Source organism: Musca domestica, unplaced genomic scaffold, assembly GCF_030504385.1.
Source record: "Musca domestica strain aabys unplaced genomic scaffold, Musca_domestica.polishedcontigs.V.1.1 9, whole genome shotgun sequence".
Lineage (NCBI taxonomy): Eukaryota > Metazoa > Arthropoda > Insecta > Diptera > Muscidae > Musca > Musca domestica.
The window spans coordinates 17,980,064-18,006,303 of record NW_026712435.1 but is presented as its reverse complement, the minus strand read 5'-3'; the positions used below and the strand labels follow the sequence as shown (position 1 = coordinate 18,006,303).

At 33.8% G+C, this 26,240-nt stretch overlaps 1 protein-coding gene across 6 annotated transcripts in view; it reads right to left on the bottom strand.

Moving 5' to 3' along the window:
• LOC101893257 (ribose-phosphate pyrophosphokinase 1) overlaps positions 1-25,099 on the bottom strand; it is a 43,751-nt gene extending 18,652 nt beyond the window's left edge. Inside the window, exons 1-2 of one of the 6 annotated variants that reach the window (XM_005183827.4) lie at positions 24,793-25,099; positions 11,826-12,051 (exon numbers count right to left, since the gene is read on the bottom strand). In XM_005183827.4, coding sequence (XP_005183884.1) covers positions 11,826-12,043 — 218 coding nt within the window. In that variant the 5' untranslated portion in view covers positions 12,044-12,051; positions 24,793-25,099. Of the gene's footprint in view, positions 1-11,825; positions 12,052-20,077; positions 20,573-24,792 lie in introns of those variants that run through there. The other 5 variants (XM_005183825.4, XM_005183828.4, XM_005183829.4 and 2 more) reach the window with 5 other exon arrangements.
• Positions 25,100-26,240: the final 1,141 nt, after the last annotated feature.

The window sequence follows — 26,240 nt, the reverse complement described above, 5'->3', positions numbered from 1 at the left end:
TCAACACAAGATCTGTTATAAATATGGTACAGATCGGACCATTCCTTCTGGTACCTCCCCCACATAGGGTTCAAAATTTTTTGAAAAACAAAACGCTCAAAAAAAGTGTTATAAGCCTCCAACTCTTTTCAAATTTCACACATCAAAATATATTTATTAACCCAAAGCCTGGTGTGATAATGGGATATATCGGTCCACTACTTCGGGTACCTCCCCACAAAGGCTCAAAATGTTAATTATCCATGAAGCCCATAAAAATGAAATGAACATCCGATTCCATTCAAGACTTGGCACATCTCAAAATTTCCCTCAACACAAGATCAGTTATAAATATGGTACAGATCGGAGCATTCCTTCTGGTACCTTCCATTCCTTCTGGTACCTCCCCCACATGGGTTCAAATTTTTTGAAAAACAAAACGCTCCAAAAAAGTTATATAAGCCTCCAACTCTTTTCAAATTTCACACATCCAAAGATTTTTGCTAACACACGATCTGTTGTGAAGATGATATATATCTGCCAAACCTTTCTGGTACCTCGCCCACAAAGGGTCACAATTTCCAATATTTATATCTGTCATAACTTACGAAATAAGTTGGTGATTCTTTACAAATTACTACATCTAAATATTTGTCTTAAACAGAAATCTGATATGAATATGTAATTTCTCGAAATTTATGATTTCGCATAAAATTGGAAATAAAAGTTCAATTTCCTTCAAATTTTCCACATACCAAAATTTTTATCTGTATTAGTTAAAGTATGAAAATGGAATGCCTTCGTCCGCTATATCTATTACCTCACGCCCATTTCCACATTTTCCAAAAATTTGCACATATTTCATATAAAGTATAGGGAGTAGTCGATATAGTCCAAATCTGGCAGGTTTTAATATTTATATCAGTGTTCGGTTGGATATTAATTGGTTAATATTGTCCAACTGCTTCGGAACCTCGCCCATAATTGGTCAACAGTTTGAATAATCATAACTCAAGGTTGGGGATATAAATCTGTCGGCAAAACCGACTGATACTTTAATAGTATAAACGTGCTACTTATTTTACTGGCAAGCGTAAATGGTAACCTGAAATTCAAAAGCCCATGGTTATGGCTTTTTCCATTTTTTCCTTTAGTTTAATTATTGTAGTGTGCTATTTTAATAACACACGATTCTAATCTAATATTGCATGGTACTCATCGCTCAATTTAGCATCACAAATCATTGACAGATTCCCAGCTGTTGTGTTTTTTTTTTTTTTTGCACTTAATTAGAAAACCACAAAATAATGCAATTCCTTTTTGGTGTAATTTTTTAATTCAAAAAAAAAAAAAAACATTGCTACTTTTTTAATTAAATAGCCTTTCAGAAAGACAAAGAACACAGAACTTTCAGATTTTAAAATATTCAAATTAAAAAGAATATTTCCCCATATGCTTCCAATAAAAAAAAATCTTAACAAATTTTGATTAGAAATGTGAATTAAAAATTCGATTAATCTGATTCTAATGACCGCTGTAATTTTTGTCAAATGACAAATTGCATTTTCCCATCGATTGCATTTGTGGCTATTTACACTATTTTGGCACAACATTTTCAAATAGATTTTAATCAAATAACAATAATCATTGCAAACAATATACAATATAATTAAATGTCAAAAATGTGACATAATTATGTCGAGTAGCTGTTTGGTTGTTTCGTTTATAAAATGATTAAATAAATCATGATACGATTTTAAAAATCCATAATTGTTATCTGGGAATAAAAATTCGTAAAATTAAATAATGTCTGATAAGAGAATAGAAAATCAGAAGTGATAAAGTTTTTGACCGATATTTGTACCTGAACGATTCTAAAGTTCAAATTTTTAAAGATATAAAAATCTCAACTGGTGACAGCATAAATAGAAAGGGGAAATGGCAATTATAGGAAATATTAAAAAATCATTTTGACACAAAAGGTCAGGCAATGTTCAAGGTCGTTTACATGTGCTCGCTTTATCACAATACCATTAAGTTTGACTTGGGAAAATTGATATGTCAAAAATTTTAAAATGTTTTTTTCTTTTTTCAAATATAAGTAAATTTATATGGTTTCTTATACTTTTCACATTTTTGCAGTTTTTTATCACACCCTGTCCCATCAGCAGCGTGACTACGATTTACTTGAAGCTTACGTTATGGAATTGACATTTGATTTATCTTAAAAAGGGCAGAGGCTAAAACTTCATTATTTTAGTCCCTGTAAATGTTACTTATATTTCCAAAAGTATGCATTTATTTTAATGAAAAAAAAAAACAAAATAATAATAATAATAATTAAAAAACAATCTCTCTCATGTATGCATTGTTGTTTCTCTTTCATACAAACTAAAGAGTCATTTGCTTTTGTCACGTTTTACGTTTCTCAAACTCGCAAGAAATTTTGTTTCCATGAAGAAAGCGCATCGACGCCAGGGTGGTGGGAGGAATGTGGGCCAGACAAAAAAAATGGTACTCAAAAAGTTAACAAATTATGACTGACTGAGAAGATAAGAAAACAAAATGTGCTACCAACAATGTCAGAAACATCTGATAATGGGATAAATGTGTGTCACTTGGCCCAAGAAGAACAAGCAGCTGATTTATGAAAACACACACAATTTCGTTCCACTGGCAATTGTTTTTGTATTTTTTTCAGTTTATTTTTATGTTTTGCCGCGTATTTGAAGAGTGTTTTTTACAAACGATCGATAGGTTTGTTTGCCATGACATGTGATCTTTTTTTTATTAAACATGCAAAGATTTCAATTTTTTTTATAAGAAATTTAAATAAATGTTTGGAATTTATACCAACGAAACAAGGACTATGAGAATGGTGTAAATGACATATAATGATTAAAATACATAAAAGAGACCTCTAAAGAGAGAGAACATTATATGAGAGATTAGTCTTTAATACAATGAAGATGTATTCGTTTTTATAGACAATTTATAGCAGATTTTTTATATTTAGGGTCTTCAAATTCCATTTAGCTAAAATTTGACGAAAAACTCAAAAAGTATAAGCTCTTCGCTTTGGAAAAATGCTTTGTCTACCCAAATACGTCTGGGACAAATAACCAACCAATAATGGCAAATCTGGAATTATTCAAAGAAAAAAAGACAAAAAACATTAAGTTTGTCTTGGCCGAACCTCTTTGGGATAATGCTGTTAAACTTAAAAAAAAAACAGTAAAGAAAGTCTTCAAGTCGGGCGGGGCCGACTTTATGATACCCTACACCACTTTGCTAATTAAGTAGAGCTCCACATAACAATTAAAAGTTTTTATGGGAGAATTCAATCATACACGCTATGATTATAATTATAATTTAAAGTTCAAAGGACTAAATATGCCGAAGCATTTGTATCTTTTAAATTCGGAATTGTATTGCCCATTTGGTGCACAATTAATTTGAAATCGGATAAAGATATATATGGGACCTATATCCAAATATCAACCGATCTCGATAAAATTTGGCAAAGATATTTCTGAGCTGTATTTGACATATTTCCCTGAATATCGTTGTTACGGAGTGCATATTACGGTTGTGGGTAACAAATATAACAAATCGGATGAATAATATATATGGAAGCTATAGCTATATCTGAACCGATCTTCACCAAATTTGACATACTAGCTTCTAGACTCAATTCGGTCGTAAGTGCCAAATTCCATCCCATTTGGACAAATATTAGACGTTTGGTGCACAATAAAAGGTAAATCGGACGAAGTTATATATGGGAGCTATATCCAAATCTGAACCGATCTCGATAAAATTTAGCAAAGGTATTTCTGAGCTGCATTTGATATATTTCCCCAAAAATTGTTGTTACAGAGTGCATATTACGGCGGCGGTGGACAAAAATAACAAATCGGATGAAAAATATATATGGGAGCTATAGCTATATCTGAACCGATTTCGATCAAATTTGGCACACATATTTTCAGGCCTAATTTGGGTGTATATGCAAAATTCCATACAATTCGGTCTGATATTACACGTTTGGTGCACAATAAAAGGCAAATCGGACGAAGATATATATGGGAACTATATCTAAATTTTGACCGATTATCTCCAATTTCAATAGGGTTCGTCCTTGGGCCAAACAAAAGATCTTTGCAAAATTTCATCTGGATCGGGCAATAAATGCGACCTGTACTTTGTTTACAAAAATACATGGACAGACGGACGGACATGCATAAATCGACTCAGAATGTGATTCTATTCAGATCATCAAAAGGAACTATGGGTCTATCTCGTTTCCTTCTGCCTGTTACAAACAAATGCACAAAGACATAATACCCTGACCACCTTGTGGTGTAGGGTATAAAAACATAAAACGGCTGAGGCCGTTGTATGGGGGCCATACCACAACGGGAACCTCAATAGACAATTTTATAATTCAAGGATGGTCATCTACCAAATCTTCTTATATACCAAATTTTGAAACAAAAATTATCAAAATACCGAATATCGGTGGAGATCGTTATATGTGCGCTGTAGGAAAACGTGGACCCAAATATTCAATGTTCCGCAACCGAAGCTAGAACCCATTGCGAACTACAAATACCAATTTTTAGACAAATCCGTGGAAAAGTGTGTCAAAAAACCAGCTGATTATGTATATACTTTATGGGCTCTACGACGAATATTTAGGGATGTCCTTTCCAAGGTGGAGGGTATAAAAACCAAAGAAGTGTAGGGTCAAAATCGAACTAGGTCAACCTAAAACTCCGTTTATGTACTCTCACATTTGCTTTATATTTCTGAATAACCGAATCACTAGCTCTGTAGAAACTGTCAAAATCTAAAAATTTCACTATAGTAACCGATTTTCTCTTTATGATATCGAAAAAATAGTACGATTTAATATTAATTTGCAGATTCTGGAACACAACTATTATTATGATTATTAAACCAGTATTCATTCTTATATTTTCCTCCTAGGGTAAACATGACATAGCAACGGTTTTGTTTGGTCGTCTGAATTATTCTCTCACCGAAATAATAACGAATATGCGATAACATTGAAAAATGAGACCTCTTCATAGAATCCAATCAAGCGTGCCAAACATAAAAAAGACACAAAAACGAGTAACACAAGCAAATTTACATTATTTATGCTATTTTTTGTTGTTTCCAAGTTGTTTCCTATAGACAACCAAACAAATTATCGCGCACACAACCAAAAACAGCTGTGCTGTGCGTTGGACAACGTGCAAAACGGCGCAAACAATTAGGCAAACATAACGAAACGAAAGCTTGTGGAAAGAATTTGAATGTATTTTTAAAGGGACCACGTTGATAAAGAGTTAACAAAACAAAAACAAAGCCAGACGAGACATAAAACAACAACAAAAAAGTCTGTCTGAAGAGTGGCTGTTAGAAAAAACTAAGAGGGCTTAATTTAAATGTTTGGCGCGATTTCTATTTATAGATTGATCATATTGTTGTTGTTCTTTCTTCGTCTTTTTCGTGCGTTTTAAGTTTTGATCGATAATGTTGTTATCGATAGTTAGAGCAATAACAAAACTCACGCATCCCACAAAGAGACCGGTGACAATTGCGTCGAAGAGAATGGATTCGTGTGTGTGTATCATTCTCACTATCTCATAAAGGTTAATTTGATTACAGAAAACGTCACATTTTCGAATGGTTGAGCAGGCAATAACAACAATAGAGGGCATTAAAACCAAATTGACCTTAAAACAACTTACGACACATTTTGAGACTTTATTTCATAGCTTGACATAAAGGCTGGAAACTCAAAGAACATCATTAAATTTGTACTGCCATTGTGTCGGCGGGTAATTTATAATACTAATGTGACAGATAAAGGATCTATCAGAAGATATGTTTCTAACATTACGTAGTGTCAAATTTTCCATATTTTCCATATTGTACACATCGTGTGATACATGGACGACATTTCAGTTTTGACATACATGAGTAACGAAAATATATGCGTTGTTCCAGTATCTGCAAGCATCTACTAGTTTTACAATTTATTTCGATATCATAGAGGGATAATCGGTTATCGTAAAAAAAAACTTTTACTTTCCTGCAGTTCTGGAACATACAAATTATTGATCTGTTCAGAAGTGCAAATTTTGACATACATATACATGGATAATAAAAATGACAGCTTATATGTAAAACCCTTATCGTCTGATAGCAGCTTAAGCACCCACTTCGTTAGCATAATTTTAATTACTTTCTCAATTTGAAAACTCTAAAACAATCCCTCCCTTTGTTGGTAGGGCCAGAAATAGATACGTTCACATGGTTTTAGAAACGAAACATAAAAATAAAAATTAATAATGGAGTTTTCTTAGCATTCTCAGTGTCAATTAAATCAATAAATATTTATACAGGTTGTTGCCTTCTACTTTCGACACAAACAAATAATAAAAAACGAATTCGTTTCTGGCAAAAATTCACGTGTTGTTGTTAGCGTTTATCGGCAAGATTTGTGTAGAATAACAAGCAATTCCATTTTGATCGTCCGTCATAAACCGGTACTAGCCGGCATAAACTTTCTAAAAATAAAACAACAGCTGTTTGACAGCGGCATTAATCTTATTCCAGTGCAGAAGAGAGCCCTCCGTCAACATCGGTTTGAGCATAGACAAATGAAAATATAGACAACGAAAAGTTAGTTTTGTCTTTTTTCCAGATGGCTCTCATCATGTTTTGCATAGTCAACATGCTGATTTACGCGTTCAAGCCACTCGACTTCGAAAACACATTTTATCGTTTTTCAAGAATTTCACTGGAATATTCTTTTTCTTTTATTATGAAATAATTTTCAGCTGACAAATATCCTACAGTTTTTGTTATTTTTAACATTTTTGAATTGAGTGACTTCAAAATTCCCACTCAAACCCCTGAAACGATATGGACGACATCTGCTGATCCGATTTTTTTCGAAGATAAACGGTGAGAGCATTTCGTTGTCTATATTTTCATTTGTCTATGGTTTGAGTGGCCAAATTTACGGAGAGAGAAAAATCTCAAAACCAGACGGAATAACAACCAATACGATTTAGACCGTAATACTACACAATTTTATTCGGTTTAATTTTGTATTACAAGTTAAGGGTTAATTTGTTGCTCAAATTTACGTTAACAAATGAAAACGCATAAGAATGTGTTCAATCTTACAGAAAAAGTTAAGAAAATTCAATGTCAGACCTTGCAATCGCAAATAGTTTTCACGTTTGAAAACTTGAAAAAGAATACAGGAACATTGAAGAATACACGCAAACATTTTGGCCGCAGACCTTGTACATTCCAACAGGACTCAGCACCATCGCACTCAGCATACGCCACCCAAGAATGATTAAAAAATGAGGTTCCTTGCTTCATTTCCTGCGCATAATGACCATCAAAATCTTCGGATACCAATCCGTTGGACTATTGTGTCTGGAGTATTTTGGAAAGGTTGGCACTAAAAAATACCAATGTGTCGATCACCTCAAGCAAGCGCTTCGCCCGGAATGAGCAAACATACCGCAGCGTGTGACGGTTTCATTGGCCGTTTGAAGGCCATAATTCGTGCCAAATCTAAACTTATTCTAAAATTTGATGCTATTTCCGACAGTTTTCGCTTTCATTCAATAAAATTTAAAAAAAAAAAAAATTAAAAATTATGGTTTTTGGCTTTGTTGCAGTTTTTTTATCTCACCCTGTATTTTGCAACAATTTTAACGAATTTACATGATTTTTCATTCAAAATTGGTTTGACAGTTCATTGACCCCGCAGCTGTGTCGATGCGACCACCTGTATTTTTCTACTATGTTTTTATACCCTCCCTCTAGGGATACGTATCTCGACTTAAAAATGGCAAAGTCGACTTTTTGCAATCGATTTTGAGATCAATTAGCCTTATCATTATTATATTTTGGTAGAACTTAAAAAATCAATTTTTGTCGACTTTGGCTTGAAAAGTTGAAATCGAAAATCGATTCTTATCTGATTAGGAAAACTCAATAGGTCGAAAATCGACTTTTCGCTAAAAGCCAACTGTCAACTCTGAGATAACTTCATTGCAAAGAATGAACGGAAACAGAAAATTAGTAATAATATCAAAAATTATGGCAGTTCTTTTAAATCAACATATCAATAGTGCGATTCTCTAACACATTTTTTGAGTTACCGACAGAAATCGTTCGAATTAACATGCTGATAATTTCGGTAATTAACGACAATATTCGGCAAGTTAGCAAGAAAAATAAAGTTCTCGCTAAGTCCTACCGATAGCAACAGTGCTGCCAATTTTAATTTTGACTTTTCATGAAGTTGGTAATCACGATACTACTTTTATTCGGCCAAATTTGTTTACCCAGCGTTTACACGTGAAAGTTACAGTTCAGAAAAACCAAAAAAAAAAAACTCATACAAATACACTTCCAGTACAACTGCCCAGTGCCTTTGATGACGTGACGATTTCAAATCTGTCTTTGCATGTGTCAACGAATTTCGATTATACAATATTGGGTATAGAATTCGTATATGTATGTACATTTTTAGGCCGTTTTAATTCGATGAAGAATTTCTTCAATGTTTGTTGGCTTGTTTGGCTTAAGGCCAATAACATATGGTTTATTTTATTATGGCTCTATGGTATTGTTGTTCTTGTGTGTGTTTGTTGCCTAGTGTCTCCGTTCGATTTGATGGATACCTATATAGTTTTAAATAGAATTTTTTATATAGAGATGTCAAAGGCATTATTATACACAGTCTTATATCAGGATTATTTAGGACAAATAAATTTATTTCCATGGGGGTTTTCAAATTTTTCTGCGAGTGTTTGGAACATGACATGAGTTATACAACTAGGAGGATGTGGTTTGGTATTATCATACCGCTTGAATTTAGGTGTTTCTTGCTTAAAAAAAAAATCTGAAGAGGCAAATATAGTGTGATACTTTGATTTTTCATTAATTTTTAATTATTTCTTTGCCTGGTTGACATTAACTATTCCTTCTATATTCCTTCGAATATAGGTCAAATAAATGACGATAAATGATAAAACGCGTAATATAAATGTCCGTGTAAATAAGGTTAGGATTTACGTAGAGAAAAATGTCCAATGTAAGTTGGGCGAGGCCGAACTTTTAATACCCTCCACCATTTGGAACAAATTTGGCAAATTAAAAAAAAAAACCTTTTAAAATGCTGTTTAAATCTTAAAAATACCGAATGTTAAATACCAAATTTGAAACAATTCCGGTAAATAAGACTCTAAAATCACGAAAATACCGAATATCGAGAGGTGCTGTTATATGGGGGCTATACGAAGGCGTGTCATAGGCTGTAGTATCCATTACGAACTTTAAATACCAAATTTGAAAAATTTCCGGTGAATAATTTCACCGAAATCAACAAAATACCAAAATTAGGGAGTTACCCTAAAATGGAGGCTATATCAAAACGTGGACCTACATGGCCCATTCTCAATACAAAAATATACATTTGGGTAAAATTTTATCAACCTACTTCATTTCGTTCGGAAGCTAGAGTGATTTTCACAGACGGACGACATACTTACATACTTTGCAAGGTCTAAAATTTATGTTTCAAGGTGTTACAAACAGAATGACAAACTTAATATACCCTCCATACTATGGTGGAGGGTATAAATGATTTTATGTAAATAGACCCAATATAAACGTCATCAAACCATGCAGTCCCAATTCACACATTGCAAGCTTGGCGTTAGGAAAAATTAATTTTTTGAAAAGCTATCCTAAGCAAAAGTGATATTTGCCTTGTGAAATTCCCCCATTTCCAACAAAACTCACTTTTCTTTCCCATTCACTTTCCCCACGTGTGAATTGGGCCTATACTTTTCTATAATGATTTAATGGCCATCCCTATTTAAATATATATGGCATCACTGTTTTCTTCGTTTATTGTCATTGACACTTGTGACATTTCTCCATCATCCGTGCAGTCTACTGAAATTATGACAAACTACCGTTGCAAGTGCAACAACTAAACGCACACACACACAAACACATCACAGAGTGTTGTATTTTTCCTTCATTCTTTTTGATACCAATATTCCCTTTCCTTATTTTTCTTTTCTCCACTTTTTTGTTAATATTTTCATTCATACTTTTATCGCACTTTTGTTTAACAAAACAAACAGAAGATTTATTTTTTAATGAGAGCTTTATCTTTTTGTCAGAGAATATACCTTTTGAAAAGAATGAGAGATATTTTACCAGTCATGTGAGAGTACTCTTTGTACTGCACTCTGTTTACTAAAGAAACAAATAATGCGCGCGCAAATAGATATTAAGAGCGCTTCAGAGAGTAGATGAGAACATTGGAATTGTTTGTGTTTTTGTTGTGGGTTAAAACAAGCACACAATAAAAACTACGAGAAAGAAAAATTACTACTGCGTTGAATTTGCAAAAAAAAAAAGAATGGAAAAATATATATTTTATAACCTCTAAATTATGTGTGCGTGTTTTTTGATGTTTTTTGTGCCCCCCTCAAGGAAATGCTGCAATACACATTGTCAAGGAATTATACAAATTTAGGTTATTTAGTAAATTAACCACATGATTTTGTATTATTGTGACCATTGTTATTATTAGCAAGCGGAGGGTGTTAAAACTCCAGGCAACAATTTTAACACAATTTCTTTAAGTAACAATAAACAGCCTCTGTTATAGCTGGCCCTCCTCTCCAGCACACATTTCGTCTGGCCCATTTTGGCCAGTCGCTGTAGTCGATATGCTAATTGAATTAATAGTAGTAAATACAATGGCAACAAGAAAACATGATTGTCAGTCGGATTCGGTCCCTGCTGCCGCTTGCTCTTTAAGTGGCTGTCGCTGGCTCTTTATTCTTCAATCATATGTTTTCTGTACACGACGGAATGTATGTAGGTAGTAGGGAAGAAAACATCAGTATCCATTCTACTTTGTCTTAATGGCAGAAAGAAAAATCTAAACATTGTTATGAAATATAGGTACAGTCATTGGACTGAATGTTTGGCGCAGCCAGCAACTTATGAATGAAATCAATATTTTCAGCTGCACGACAACCAAGGCAAGAAAATAAATACTTAGCACCAACTCCTTGCTCTTCACTCTCCCCCACCACGATTTGGTGATATGTACCTATTGATACCAAACCAAGTTTTCAGCTGACAAGGGCAACAGACATCCTTGAAATTCTTATCGTTGCCAATGTTAGCTGGCTGGCTGGCTGCCTTATTACATGTGTAGGACTGGCCAACAGACAACCACTGGTTGTAAAACCAGATTTCGGTTCCCGTGTTTTGAAACCGAATTTCCGTTAGACACACAACGCAATTGACACCTTGAATGAACGAACGATGGATGCCCACATTATTATGGAATGTGGAGGCAGGCATGTGCTTTCCATGTGTATAGTAGGTTGGAATATATGGACACCCCAGGAGAAAAAAATAACCACTCACAAGCACATTCACACATCGAAAAATTAAACAAAATTAAATTCACGTGTTTCTTTTGTCTCACTTTTTTCTGGTTTTTTGCTTGTTCTTCTTTCTTTGTGACATCACACAATTTCCATTTTATTTAATTTAAAACACAATTGTTTTAAAATTTCAATAGATTTTTTTCAAAGAGAAAATGCTTTGTTTTCTTCTGTTTTTTGTTTTTTTTTTTCAATTCAATTCTGCTTAATTATTTTACACTTTGTTTTCCTTCACATTCACCTTTTTTATTTAATTATTTTATTTTTTATTAACCCTTCTCTTTATTATTTTTTTTTGGTTTTTTACTTTGTACTCACCATGTTTCCAAGTTGCTGAATTTCTTGGTGACCACTTTGCCCAAATCGATACCCAAACGGTCGACAATCCTTTGGGCCAGATCTGGATGCGATGTACCCGAAAACACTTTAATGTTTGGCATTCTGGAGTGTAATGAATTTAATGTGCTGGCTTGTTTCTCCAAATTGTCGCGTATCAAACTTTTTGCGCGTATCGGATTAGCAGATCGAACTGGCATCACACAATCTACGAGTACAAGTTTTTATTACAAAAAAATAATATAGGGAAACGAAAAGAAATGTAGACACGCTCACACACACAGCAACAGAACAGCCAATCAACACACAGAAAAAAGCAACAAATTGTTCTCATTCTCAAACGCTCAGTTCTCTTTTCAAACACACACATACACACACTCTCATAATATTGAATAATTCCCTTAAACGAGACTACTATTGTGAAGAGACTCTGATTGAAAGAGTCGTTGTCATGCTCATTAGTTGGCAGGTAACATTTGAATTTTCAAAAGAAAAAAAGGTTTATTCTCGGATTGCCATTGTTCTCTTTTTACAAAAAAAAAAAACAGACGCAATTCCTTTAGGAGACAATAACAATGTTTTATGGGTTTATGGTTTTCGAAAAACCTATTGAAACAATGTGTGTTTCTAAAATTAGAGAGTTGCTAATGCAGCTATAAATACAGTGGCTCAAACAAGTAATGTCTGTAAAGTGGAGTTTTAATTAATTGAGATCGATTTTTATTAGATATCCGTTCTCAGATATTCTGGGTAAATCACTTCTTGCAGACCGATATTGGAATCACTCTTTTACTATATTTTAAATAGTACAAGTTGTGTTCCAAGGTCTGCAAAATAGTGCTATTTTTCCGCATCATAAAGAAACAAGTAAAAAACATTAAGATCGGCCGGGCCGAACTTTTAATACCCTCCACCATTGGGAAAAAAAAATTAAATAAAAGTATCTGAATTCAAACGTGTTCCCCTTTAAACCACAAATACCAGTAAGACCATTTTCAAAAAAAAAACATAAAGTGGGTGAGGTCGCTACCAGAGGGCTGCAACGACTATGCAAAAATTCAAGCATACTCGGTTTCTTACATGATTTTTGTTGATGCAGTCGTTTAGTTTGATCTGAATGAAATGACCGTTTTCGCTTCTGATCGAATCGAACGCTCAGTTTGAATCACTTCACTCACAGTCAAACATGAGCGTTCGAGACGGTTTGATGTGTTCAGCAACATGAGTTGATCGAAACATGAATGTAAATGAGCAATCACAACCGTGATTGTCTTCTTTGAATCGAGTTCGCTCGGCGTCATTGTTTATTCAACCATTTAATCAAGTTGGGACAGTTTATTTTGACTTTTTTAATATTTGAAATGGAACAATATTGTGATGGTGCGACCGAAATTGTTGCAAGTAGAAACTACACAGGTGTAGGTAAACGAAAAGGTCGAAGTTTGTGAAAAATCTTGACCAATATTGTAAAATAAAAAAATATTTAAACATTTTTAGTTTTCTAAATACCAATGATGTGTTTCTTTATTAAAAAATTTAATTTTGTTTTTTTTTTTTTCAAATAAGTTACTGAAGTCTAGCATACCAAAAACCCAAATAAAATGAAAAATTGTATGCTTATTAAATATAATTTGTACCAATTTCTTTAATGGGGACATCTTTTAGTTATGAAATCCTTAGTAAAATTACAATCATGATTTCGCTCAAATTCGAACATTTGTGTTTTGATCAAATCAAATCACTCACTTATCTAGGATAAATAAAACCGATCAGACTCATCATAGATGATCGACCCGTTATGAACAATTCAACATAAGTTCGTAAACAAATAACTCATGTGAGCTGTTTGATTGCGATCACAAAACTTCGATCAATACATGTTTGATCACAACGTTTTCGTTTGGCTTGAATAACTCGAATGAACATGTTGCATCTGACCGACTGATTGGATTTGATTGTATTTCCACTGTGTGTGATCAAGCCTACTCAATCATACTCATTGCAGCCCTCTGGTCGCTACCAAATATTCTTAAAAAGAAAAACGTGGACCTACATATACTCTGTTCCGCCACTGAAGCTAGAACCCATTGTGAACTACAAATACCAATTTTTAGACAAATTCGTTGAAAAATATGCCAAAACCGTTATATATGGGGCTATACAAAAACGTGAACCAATACATACATGTTTCGCCACTGGAGCTATAACCCATTACGAACTACAAATACCAATTTTTAGACAAATCCGTGAAAAATGTGGCAATGTGGCATTATAAAAATACGGAATAGCAGAAGGTACCGTTATTTGGGGGCTATGCGAAAACATGAACCGATTTATCTCATTTTCAAAACCAACCATCCAATTACGAACTACAAACAGCAATTCTTAGACAAATCCGCAAAAATCGTCAAAACACCGAATATTTGGAGGTACGGTTATATGGCGGGTTTACCAAAACTTGGAAGATCTACGTCAAATAATGACTGTGTGGAGGGTATAAAAATGGTGGAGGATATACAAATGGTTACAGCAGTAAAATGTTTTCTAACTAGTTCTGGAAGAAAATATCAACAAAAAGTAAACAGATGGTCTGTTCCAGCACTGCAATCATGTAAAAGTTTTGCTACGATAACCGATTTTCCTTTTATAATATCGGAAAAATTGCAAAACTAGTAGATTCTTGCAGGTTCTGGATCAGACCAAGAATTAACGAAAGTTATCGATAACAACAATTTTTCAATTATTTCGATATCATAAAGAAAAGTCGGTTATCGTAATAAAATGTTTTACATTCTTGCAGTTCTGGGACATCTGGAACTTGTAATTTCGGTAATTAACCAAATTTGTCGCAAAGTTAGCGATAACAATAGTTACTGAGACTTAGCGATAAAACAGTTGCTCTGTTCCAGAACTGTTTAGTATATACTAGTTATGTAATTTTTTCGATATCATAAATTAAAAATTGGTTATCGTAGTAAAAAGTTTTAAATTTATATATGCAGTTTTGAAACACAGCAAGTGTTGTTGGCTTTTATTTCACTTTTTACATGACAATTTTGTGTTTTAAAGTTATCGATTTTTGTCGACAATAAATTAATATTAAGATACATTTTACAAGGAGAGATGCTACCCGACATGAGCTTTTAAAGAGGATAAAAACAGTTCAAGGAATAAAATATCCATTTTTGTTTAATTATTCTATTCGAGTTTTGACTGGTGTTAAAGAAAAAATGTTAAAAAATTAAGAATTATATAATATATTGAAATTAAATGATCTACTTTTAATATCAACCATGGTAGAATTAAGAAGGTAAAGTCATGCCATCATATGATTCATTTTTTTTTTTTTTTCAGAATTATTCATTTGACAACATCTTATTGTCAAAATTTATGTTTATAAATGCATTGTATACACAGAAACCAGAGAGGGGAACTTGTTTTTTATTAAGTGAAATTTGACAAAGTAAATTACGGAAAATGCAGAGATGGATAGTCTTTTTTGAAATGACTTTAACTTCTTAATTTTACTATTAATTTTGAGTTTGGTTATTATAAGCATAAAAAATGTCACATATATTGACCAAATGCAACCTGTAACCTCTTTACATTATAGTAAGTCCCTAGCACGCATCTCTCTTTCCTCTTAACGTTCTCTTTTATTTTTATATTGGCATGATATGGAATGTTATTTCTCATTTGCGCATGTTGACCTTTCCGGAGTAAACAAAAGTTGTTATATTTTTTTTACTTTTTATTAATACCTAAAACAAAAACCAAAAGTTTTCAAACCTTTTGTGTAATTCAGCAAAACATAACCTCACGTTTGTTTGGCAATTCTCTTTAACGATTTCTCTTAGAGATGACACAACGATGATAAAATAAAACAAACAATAATACTTCAAAATGCCGGCAAAATAATAACAAGATAAGACACATCCAGAGACATGGAAACAAGTGGGAGCCGGAGGTGGTGACAATTAATAATTACGTAGACATTTTATGGTTGTTTGCGTAGAGGCGTTATCGATAATGTGTCAATAACAATCAAACATCAATTTCATTATGGAAAAATATGGTCTACTCTAGATAAGTAGAAATAGGTATGTACAGAAAACTGTGTGCTGATAAGGACTCCTGAGTCGGTAGCGACTATCTGTAAACTGTTTGGACTATATACAGAAGGATATAAGGCGGGCCAGGGTACTGGGATCGGCAATATTTTTCGGTAACTCAAAAAATGTGTTAGAGAATCCCACTACAGGTGATTGCTATGACCATGGTTACAATTGCTCTGTTCCAGAACATGCAAGAATCGACTATTTTTACACCTTTTTCGATATCATAAAGGAAAAATCGGTTTTTTTGTGGTAAAAAGTTTTACATTCTTGCAGTTCTGGAACAATTTGATTACTTTGTATAATCTTGCCATGTCCATTTCTTTTCGTTTTCAAATTTTTATAAGAACTTTGCACAAATTATGGAATTTGGGAGTAAGGTCAAATTTCGAGCTGAAATACAATTTTATCATGGTTGGTGGCCAAAATGTTATATTTCGGGATATCATTAGAAATGGGTAGGCAGTGTTCTAAAACGATGTATGATTTAATGTGAACTACCCTATTAGTCATTAGATTATAAGATATAAATTAGTGTGAATTTTCCAAATATCGATCATCTGTGGATTAGCTGATTAAATGTGTAGTATTAGCTATTGTCATTTTGTAACATCCCTAAATATTCATCGTAGACCCCATAAAGTATATATATTTATGATCATTATTTGGCACAACAATTTGTATTGTGTCTAGGATGGTTGATATTGAAAATGAGATATATCGGTCCATGTTTTGGTATAGCCCCCATATAACAGTACCATTCAGTATTTTGATGATTTTTGCCACATTTGTCCACGGATTTGTCTAAAAAATGGTATTTGTAGGTCATAATGGGTTCTAGCTCCGATGGCGAAACATTGTATGTGTAGGTCCACGTTTTCGTATAACCCCCATATAACGGTACCTCCCAATATTCGGTATTTTGATGATTTTTGCCACATTTTTCCACGGCTTTGTCTAAAAATTGGTATTTGTAGTTCGTAATGGGTTCTAGCTCCGGTAGTGGAACATTGTATGCATAGGTCCCCCTATATAACGGTACCTCCTCATATTCGGTATTTTGATGATTTTTGCCACATTTTTGAACGGATTTCTCTAAAAATTTGTATTTGTATGTCATAATGGGTTCTCGCGCCGATGGCGAAACATTTTCGTATTTTGATGATTTTGCCACATTTTTCCACGGATTTCTCTAAAAATTGATTTTTGTAGTTCATAATTGGTTCTAACTCCGGCGGCAGAACATTGAATATTTAAGTCCCCGTTTTCCTATAGCGCACATATAACGTTACCCACCAATATTCGGTATTTTCCTATAGCGCACATATAACGTTACCCACCAATATTCGGTATTTTGATAATCCTAGTCACATTTACCCACGAAATTGTTTCAAATTTGGTATTCAAGAAGATTTGGTAGATGACAATCCTTGAAGTATAAAATTGTCTATGGAGGTTCCCACTTTTGGTATAGCTACGGCCTCAGCCTCTTTATGGTTTTTTGAAAACTTTAACAGCGTTATCCACCCGGTTTTACTGGTATTTGCATTTTAATGTGTAATACGTTTGAATTCAGATAATTTTATATAAAAAAATGCCCAGTCGAACATAACGTTTTTTACTTGTTACAAAGAGCCTCAACTGGCTATACAACTTCTAACAGGTAAAATAAAGGTATTTTGTAAGGGCAAAAGTCTCCAAGAATTATAAATATTGAAGGTTTAAGAGACATTTCATAGTACGTTTACAATTTACAGGACTTAGTAAACGCAGTGGATGCATGGCAGATTCCATAGGGGATTAACCCGCAAAAGAGCTCTATTGTAAACATACTGTTAAGCATTTAATCCGGATATAAATCTTCAATATGAGCATGGTATTATGTCAATCTCATTTTCCACATTTCGTTAAAAAAATAACTAATGGGACATGATTGGATTGCATAGACAAAACAAAATTGCATCCGAAGAGATATTTTGCCACTCAAATGTTCAGCAACCTTACATTTAATCTACTATTTGTCGATGGTGACCTTATGCATTTGATCCTTTGAATTTACGTCATATTTTACAATAATAAATCTTGTTGCTAGCCATTTTGGTGTTGTTGGTCTCATTAATTATTTTCAATTTTTATAGAATTGTGAAAAACAAACTGATAATGATATGTCATTTTTACTGTCTGTAACAACAATTCATGGCTTCATTGGTAACCCCAACAGACAACGGCATCACAGCATAAGAGCGGCGATGACAAGTGTTATCAGTCCCTGAACGATTTGGTTATGGCACAGTCGAAATAAAAACAAACAAACCTATTACAAAAGGTTGGCAACCTTTGTCTGATTAAAAACAAATTAAATAGCGGAGATAAGAAAGAAAAGTAATAGAGAAAAAAACAAATTGCACAAAATGTTTAACAGGTTCGTGCCCAACAAAACTCTTAGGAAAGAGAAATAAAACATAGAGAGCAAGACTCTTAGTAATTTTAACCAGCACTGCTCATCACAGTGAGTCCAAAAAAAGATTATTTAAGAGAAAAGAAAAATTGTATCCATTAATTTCAATTGTTTTTAAACTTGAATGTTGTCCAAAATTATTAATAAAGCGAATTTTTACAAAAAAAGGTATAAATTATACTTTAACACTGGTTTTTTGATTATTTAACAATTAAAAAAACTGTAAATTCGGCTTTTAATACCCCCACCATTTGGAACGAATTTGGCAGATTTCAAAAGAATAAAATCCTTTAAAAATTCTGTTAAAATTTTAAAAAATGCCGAATGTAGCCATTATTTTAGGGCCCATACGACGAAGTGGACCTGCATAGGCAATCGGTGAATAATGTAGCTAAAATCATCAAAATACCGAAAAAGGGAGGTACCATTATATGGGGGCTATACGAAGACGTGGACCTGCAAAGACATTTTTCTGTCATAAGCTGTTGTATCCATAACGAACTTCAAATACCAAATTTTCAAAAATTCCGGTGAATAATGTCGCTAAAATCATCAAAATACCGAATATTGGGAGGTACCGTTGTATGGGACCTATACGAAGACGTGAACCTGCACAGACAATCTCCTGTCATAGGCTTTAGTATTTATTACGAACTTCAAATACCAAATTTGAAACAATTCCGGTGATGTCGCTAAAATCACCAAAATACCGAAAACAGGTAGGTGCAATTATATGGAGACTATACCAAAACGTGGACATATCAAAAGTCATTATGTCCTGCAGACATAATATACATAATCTAAATCGACTTAGAATTTTACTCTGATCAAGAATATATGTACTTTGTGGGGTCTAAAATGTATATTTCGAGGTGTTACAAACGGAATGGCAAACTTAATATACCCTCTATACTAGGGTGGAGGGTATAAATAAACAAAGAGAAATTGGACTGGTGAGCGAGGTCTTGTTTTTGAGCAGCGCTGTTTTAACCAGCGGTGCTCAAGAAAAAATATCTCTTTCCAGTCAAATTTCTCTTTGCTTATTTAAATCAAGAACAAAACAGTATTAAATCATTATTTATACAAATATTTTTTATCCATTTGCTTTATAAATTATTTTGGCAGACATTAATGTTTAAAAACAATTAAAAAGAATTGTAAAATATAAAAAAACTGAATTTTAATTTTCCCTTAAATTATCTCTTTTTCGACTCATGTTCTAGAACACGGTTTTGAGCACCGCTGTTTAAACCGTTATAATGTAACGGCAAAACAATGCTTCTCTTAAGCAGAGAATCCAAGAGAAGAAATCATATCTCATTTGTTGTTGAAAACCAATGAAATGTATTATGTCACAGTGACATCTACAAAGTAGAGCCGAAGCTTCTGCCTCTCTCCCACAAATACAGAATGATGCAGTTATGGAAAATGCATTTCCTCTCATGACAAGGCTAGGGTGAGGAATCCTTTTTAACGCGCCAAACACCCACACAAGGATAACTAGGAAATGCGTCTAACAAACTAGCAATCTAAAGAGACACCGTCGTTTTAAACAAATGCCATACGAGTATACACAACAAAACTACCTTCATACACACAATGTAAATAAATAATGACAGCAAAATAAGATTATATAAAATTAAAACAAATTGTTAACGCACCATTCGCATCCTCGTCATTCAAACGGTCGCCAGGCATTTTATTAGCTATAATCCTTTGTTTAATTGCAAAAAAAATCAATTTGAAACACGTTTTTGTTCTCAATACGGCCCGACAACAGACATGACCTCCACTAAATAAGTTCAATAACAAACAACTGACAATTTGCTGTTTTTTAAACAATTTAATAACGAGCCAAACGCAAATTTCGATTTTCAATTTACTAACACACACACACCACGTAGGCAAGCGAATGAACGAACCAACGCACGCACGCACGAAAGAACGTTTATATTTGACAAAGGGACACGAAGGAAGCCAAACTGTTTGCGGCGGCGTTTTTTGTTTGTTTACACAGTGTTTAGATATTCGCCGTACTGAATGGATGATAGCTTGACCAATGGTCATAAAAATTATAGCCACAGAACGCCACAAGTATCCGTAATAGTACTATGAAAATGAAATGCGAACAAACGATACGACCAATCGAGTACAACCAGCAGAGATATTGTGTTTGTTGTTTGTTTGGCGTCGCCGCCGTTGTGGCAGCAAGGTAGTATTTTGACTTTTTTTTTGTTTTTGTATTCTAGTCCATCACATCAAGTTCAGAGATACACTTTTTACACTCTGCCACTACTGCAACAACCAACACAGATGTACGGCAATAAAAGTAATAAATTGAACAAAAAAATAGAATAAAAACAGAAAAGAAATTGTTAAACAATAATGCTGTGCTCAGCTAATACTAAAATGCAATGCAATAATCGGATGCTTACTCTCTTTTTATGCCTTTGATGCCTAAAGAGCGGCATCAGCAATATTTAAGAGGCAATTTCAACTTGTAATAGAAAGAGAGGAAACGGTTTTAAAGAGACACATTTATCTGTTGTCAACATTGTATATCACAGCTAGGAAAATAAAAATGTCACATTTCACATTGTGAAAACAGGGCACACTTTGTTTGTGTCTGGTTTCATCATAGACAAATAAATGTATAACTAAAAAGTGGTCTCATCTGTTATCTTCGAAAAAATTGCTTAAATATTCAATATTCTATTCACTCAATTCTCTCAAAATACAAAATATTGAATATTTTTATGATTTATTATTATTTATCAATCCAAGATGAAATAGTGACTTTGTTTACATTTACATTATCCGACTATGTCGTGAAATATTAAAATATAGAACTTAAATAGCAGAAAAAAGAATAAATTTTTTTCGAAGTCGATTGACTTCACTAGCCCTGAGTGACTTTACTGGCCCAAGATCAACCATAGTGACATCTGCCGGAAGGTGTAAATTTTAAAACCTTTTTGTCTATACCTTTATTGTCTATGGTTTCATTCGCGATAACTTTACTTTACAAGGTTAAGTGTCTATCAGACGAAATGTTTTTTACATATGTATTGTCAAATTTTCCATATGTAGAAGTTGCACAGATCGTGTGATACATGGACGACTTTTTAGTTGTGAAATACATGAGTAAAGTACATGCCATGGTAGAAGAATGCTGGTAGATGCATCAACGCTTGGGAATATTGATATATCAAAAAAATTGAAATACAGGTAGATGCATCAACGCGTGGGAACATTGATGGGTCAAAAATTTTAAAATGTTTTTTTTTTTTTTCAAAAATAATTAAAATTGTATTGTATATGTTATATGCATTTTTTACCATTCTTACAAATTTGAATAATTTTTCCTTCAAAAAATTCAATTCCAAAATTTGTTTGACAGTTCATTGTCTCAGCAGCTGTGTCAATACGACCACCTGTATTTTTGAAGGATTGTCATCTATTGCGAGTCTTAAATGCCAAATTTGGAAAAATTCCGTGGGTAAATGTGACAAGGATTATCAAAATACCGAATATCAGTGGGTATCGTTATATGGTGGCTATAGGAAAACATGGACCTATATATTCAATGTTCTGTCACTGGAGCGAAAACCCATTAAGAACTGCAAATACCAATGTTTAGACAAATCCATGGACAAATGTGTGCAATAATCATCAAAATACCGAATATCAGGAGGTACCGATATATGGAGGCTATGCGAAAGCGTGGACCTATATACACAATGTTTCGCACTGGAGCTAGAACCCATTATGACCCAATTTTAAGACAAATCCGTGGAAAAGTGTGGCAAAAATAATAAAAAATCGAATATCAGCAGGTACGCCGGGAATAGGCCAAAATACCGCAGAGCAACATTCGGGCAGCGTCTGACGGGTTCGTTGGCCAAAATTCGTGCCAAAGGTGACCAATTCGAACAAATCTAAACTTATTCTAAAATTTGATGCTATTTCCGGCATTTTTTGCTTTCACTCAATAAAATTAAATTTTGTAGCTCTACGTCTATGACGAATATTTAGATGTGTTTCAAACGGAATGACAAATTTTATATACCCTCCTTTTCAAGGTGGAGGGTTTAATAAGTATAAAAGCTGCTATGTTCGGCCGGGCCGAACTTTTAATGCCCTCTACCATTTTGAAGGGACTCGAAAAATTTCCAAAAAAAAATTCCGTCCAAAAATAACACTAACCGTTATATGGGGGCTATACGAAGACGTGGTCCTGCCTGTCATAGGCAGGCATTACGAACTTTGAATACCAAATTTAAAACAATCCCGGAAAAGATGTTGCTAAAATCATCCAAATACTGAATATCGGGGGTACCGTTTTATGGGGGCTATACGATATCATGGACCTATTCTATATAATTCTCTTCCAGGGATTATAGTACTCCTTTTGTAGAATTTCAGGCAATTCAATTGAAAAAATGTGGCTAAAATCACCCAAATATCGAATATCGGGGTACCGTTATATGGAGGCTATAATATATCGTGGACCCATCTTCGAACTTGGTTTTCCTGCAGACAAAAGACAGACAAGTCGTCTTAGAATTTTATGCTGATCAAGAATATATATACTTTGTTAGGTCTAAAATCGATATTTCGATGAGTTACAAACGGAATGACGAACTTAATATACCCTCCATACTATGTATGGCGAAGGGTATAAAAAGCAAATGGGTGTCCTTCTGCAAGGAAAAAAATTTGTATCTTCCAATTCAATACAGTTTTAAGTGTTATTGTTCACGCCTTTGTGGAAACATTTGCGACTTTGGAGAGTACCGCAGTACTAATACTGTACCCAGTGATGCTTTCCGTTAGCATTTAAATTCGGCACGGGATTAAAAATAGATCCGGTTGTGAGAAAATCTATTTTTGTATGGTAAATCTGGATGAATAAATCCGGATAAATTAATAAATCCTGATAATGTTGTATCCGGATAAAATTTTGTATCTAAATTCGCTATAAATTAGCCTTTATGGTCTAACCAATAATTGGTGTGTTTCAAAAAAAAAAAAAAAAACAGCCGTTACAGTAAAAATTAGATGCCTCTAACATTCATACACACATGTGTGTGTGCGTGTGCCTTTACGTCAATAGGAGGAAATATAAAACAACAGATCTTTTTAAAGAATTCGCTAAAAAGAGCTCACGTTTTTCGAAAACGCAAAAGATGATGGCTATAAATAAAAATGGACAAAACATACACATACACTCAAACAAATACACAGTAATGGGTGACAATGGCAACGGAAGAAAACGCAAATTGTTCTGAAAATACATTAGCCCCAAAAACAACAAAAGAAAAACACAAATATTTCACTAAACCAAAATTAATCACTCTCTTATCTGGCGTAATCACCGGCCAACCAGTGTGAATGTCAAGGAAATACCATAAACAAATGTCAAATATCCAATAAATCCATTTGGACAGAACACAACCCAGCAAGCAAAATCTATCCACCAACTCACATAGAAGTCACGCCTAAGCGATTGAAATCATCGCGTCTGATATCGCTTTCTCACCCCGGAAGGATCATCCTTCGGGAAGAGATGAACCACGCCCGCGATAGTTTTCTAAAAATCGTGGAAGTCACTTCCTCGATAGTTATTGGAAGTGAAAAAACAAAAAACAAAAACAAATTTTTTTACTCCAGACTTAAGCATTTATTATTTTTTTATTGTTATTGTTACGTTTTCCAATGTTAATTTACATAGAACTCTTACTTATTAGATGAAATATTCAAACATTTTTTTTTTCGTTTTAAAAATGTGATGTCTGGATTGGGAATCGAACCGAGGTGTTCAGAGAGCAAAGCTGGCATGCTTACCACTGCGCCATAGTGTCTTATATTCCTCAGATAGAATAAAGTCTTATTTATGTTCAATTCGTAAATAATGGCAAACTATCACTGTTTTATCCGATGGCAGTAACTAGATAGTGTCTGCACACGCGACACATTCTTTTAACTTTCTTGGCGCCACTAAGTAGTAACTACGTGACGATAGAAAGTAGACAACAGTAGTTTTGTTATTGTAAATGTACATACTATCGCATTTAATAGGATTAGAAGCGTCGCAGAAGTGGCATCTTAAAATGGAAGTGAGTCACACACTTCCAAATGCTTGCTGGGAACATACTTGAAGAAGAAACCACGTGTTTCTGCACAACTACACACTCAACACGTGCAACAGTGAGTGTTCGTGTGTGTGCAAAAACAAACAATTCTCATTGCATTGCAAATGCTCCACTCTCAGCGTTCACTCTCAATTTGATATTTAAAAAAAATGTGCATCACACTCTCACACAAATTAGTATGGGTACACACAGAAATAATAACAATAAAAAAGTAAACTTACTTTTTCCTCGTTGTAAAATTGTATTTCCTCTTCGTCTTTTAACGACTTTTTTTCGGTTTTCTTTTTGACAAAAATACACGTTCTACATGGAACACGCGGTCTTAATGCCAGACAAAACTTAGTTAACGACAAAATGTTTTGGTTCCTCGCAAATCTGCAGCTGTAATCCTTACGATGCACCACAATTCGTTCTACCAGACACACACACAATTACACTCAGCCAGCCAACAATATTTCCGATTGTTGGATTATGCGATTACGGTTTCAGTTTAGTTGTTGCCCAAACAAAAGCTGATTTCGTTATGCTTTGGCATCTCTTAAACTCCAAATACTTCAAGTCCAAAAACTCTCTGAAAAAATTCCAAGTCACACACAAAGGTACGCATCATCGAAGCAACACTATCGCAAAATCTAAAACTCATAAACAACACACGCTCAGAAGAGCAATGTGTGTACGTACATGTACATGAATTGTATAAAAAGTAAACTTTGTATGAAATGGAATGACAAAGCAGAATCGAGATAAAACAAATGAACACAAAACTCAATATTAATGAAAACAAGCCGGTTACTCACAGAAATCAGTGGCGTAGTTGCTTCTTTTTTTTTGACTGCTTGTATCTACATGCAGGCATAGGGACGTATATTAGCCAGAGATATTTCAGAACACAAATCTTCCAATACCCTCCTCCTTGAGGTCATGGTAAAATTAATTCAAGGTAACCTCATTTTAAATTATAATATCCAGCTCTGCATTTTCTGTAATTTATGTTGTGAAACTTATAACGCGTTTAAATACAAAATGTTATACGGATTTACCCACATTGTCAGGATTTGTTGCTTAATCTGGATTCACTCAACCAGATTTACCATACAAAAATAGATCTTCTCACATGGAAAGCATCGCTGGTTACAGCTTTAGTGCTGCTGTACACTCCAAAGTCGCTAATGTTTCCGTAAAGTCATTCTTTATATTTTGAATTCGAACAATAACATACCAGTAAGGAAAAGTAAAAAAGTCGGGCGGGCCGACTATATGATACCCTACACCACTATGCATATTTAGTAGAGCTCCCGTAACAAAAGAATTTATTTGAAGTGGATCATACCGCCTATCAAGATTTGGCTTTAGAGCATTTACAGTTTGGTTTTAGAGGGAACTAATATGTGCGAGGCATATCCAATTCTGAATCGATTTTCACTAAATTTGACGGAGATATATTTATTTTTTATACCAAATAACATTGCTATAGAGTGCATGGGAAGGATTATATTAAAAAATATATAACGGAGCCGAGTTCCACAAAATGGAAACGTACGACCCGAAATTCACTCCATTTGGCTGATATTAGCCATTATTTGCACAATAAATTTGACATTGGATTAAAGATATATATGGGAGCTATATCCAAATCTTAGCCGATCACGATAAAATTTGGCAATGGTAT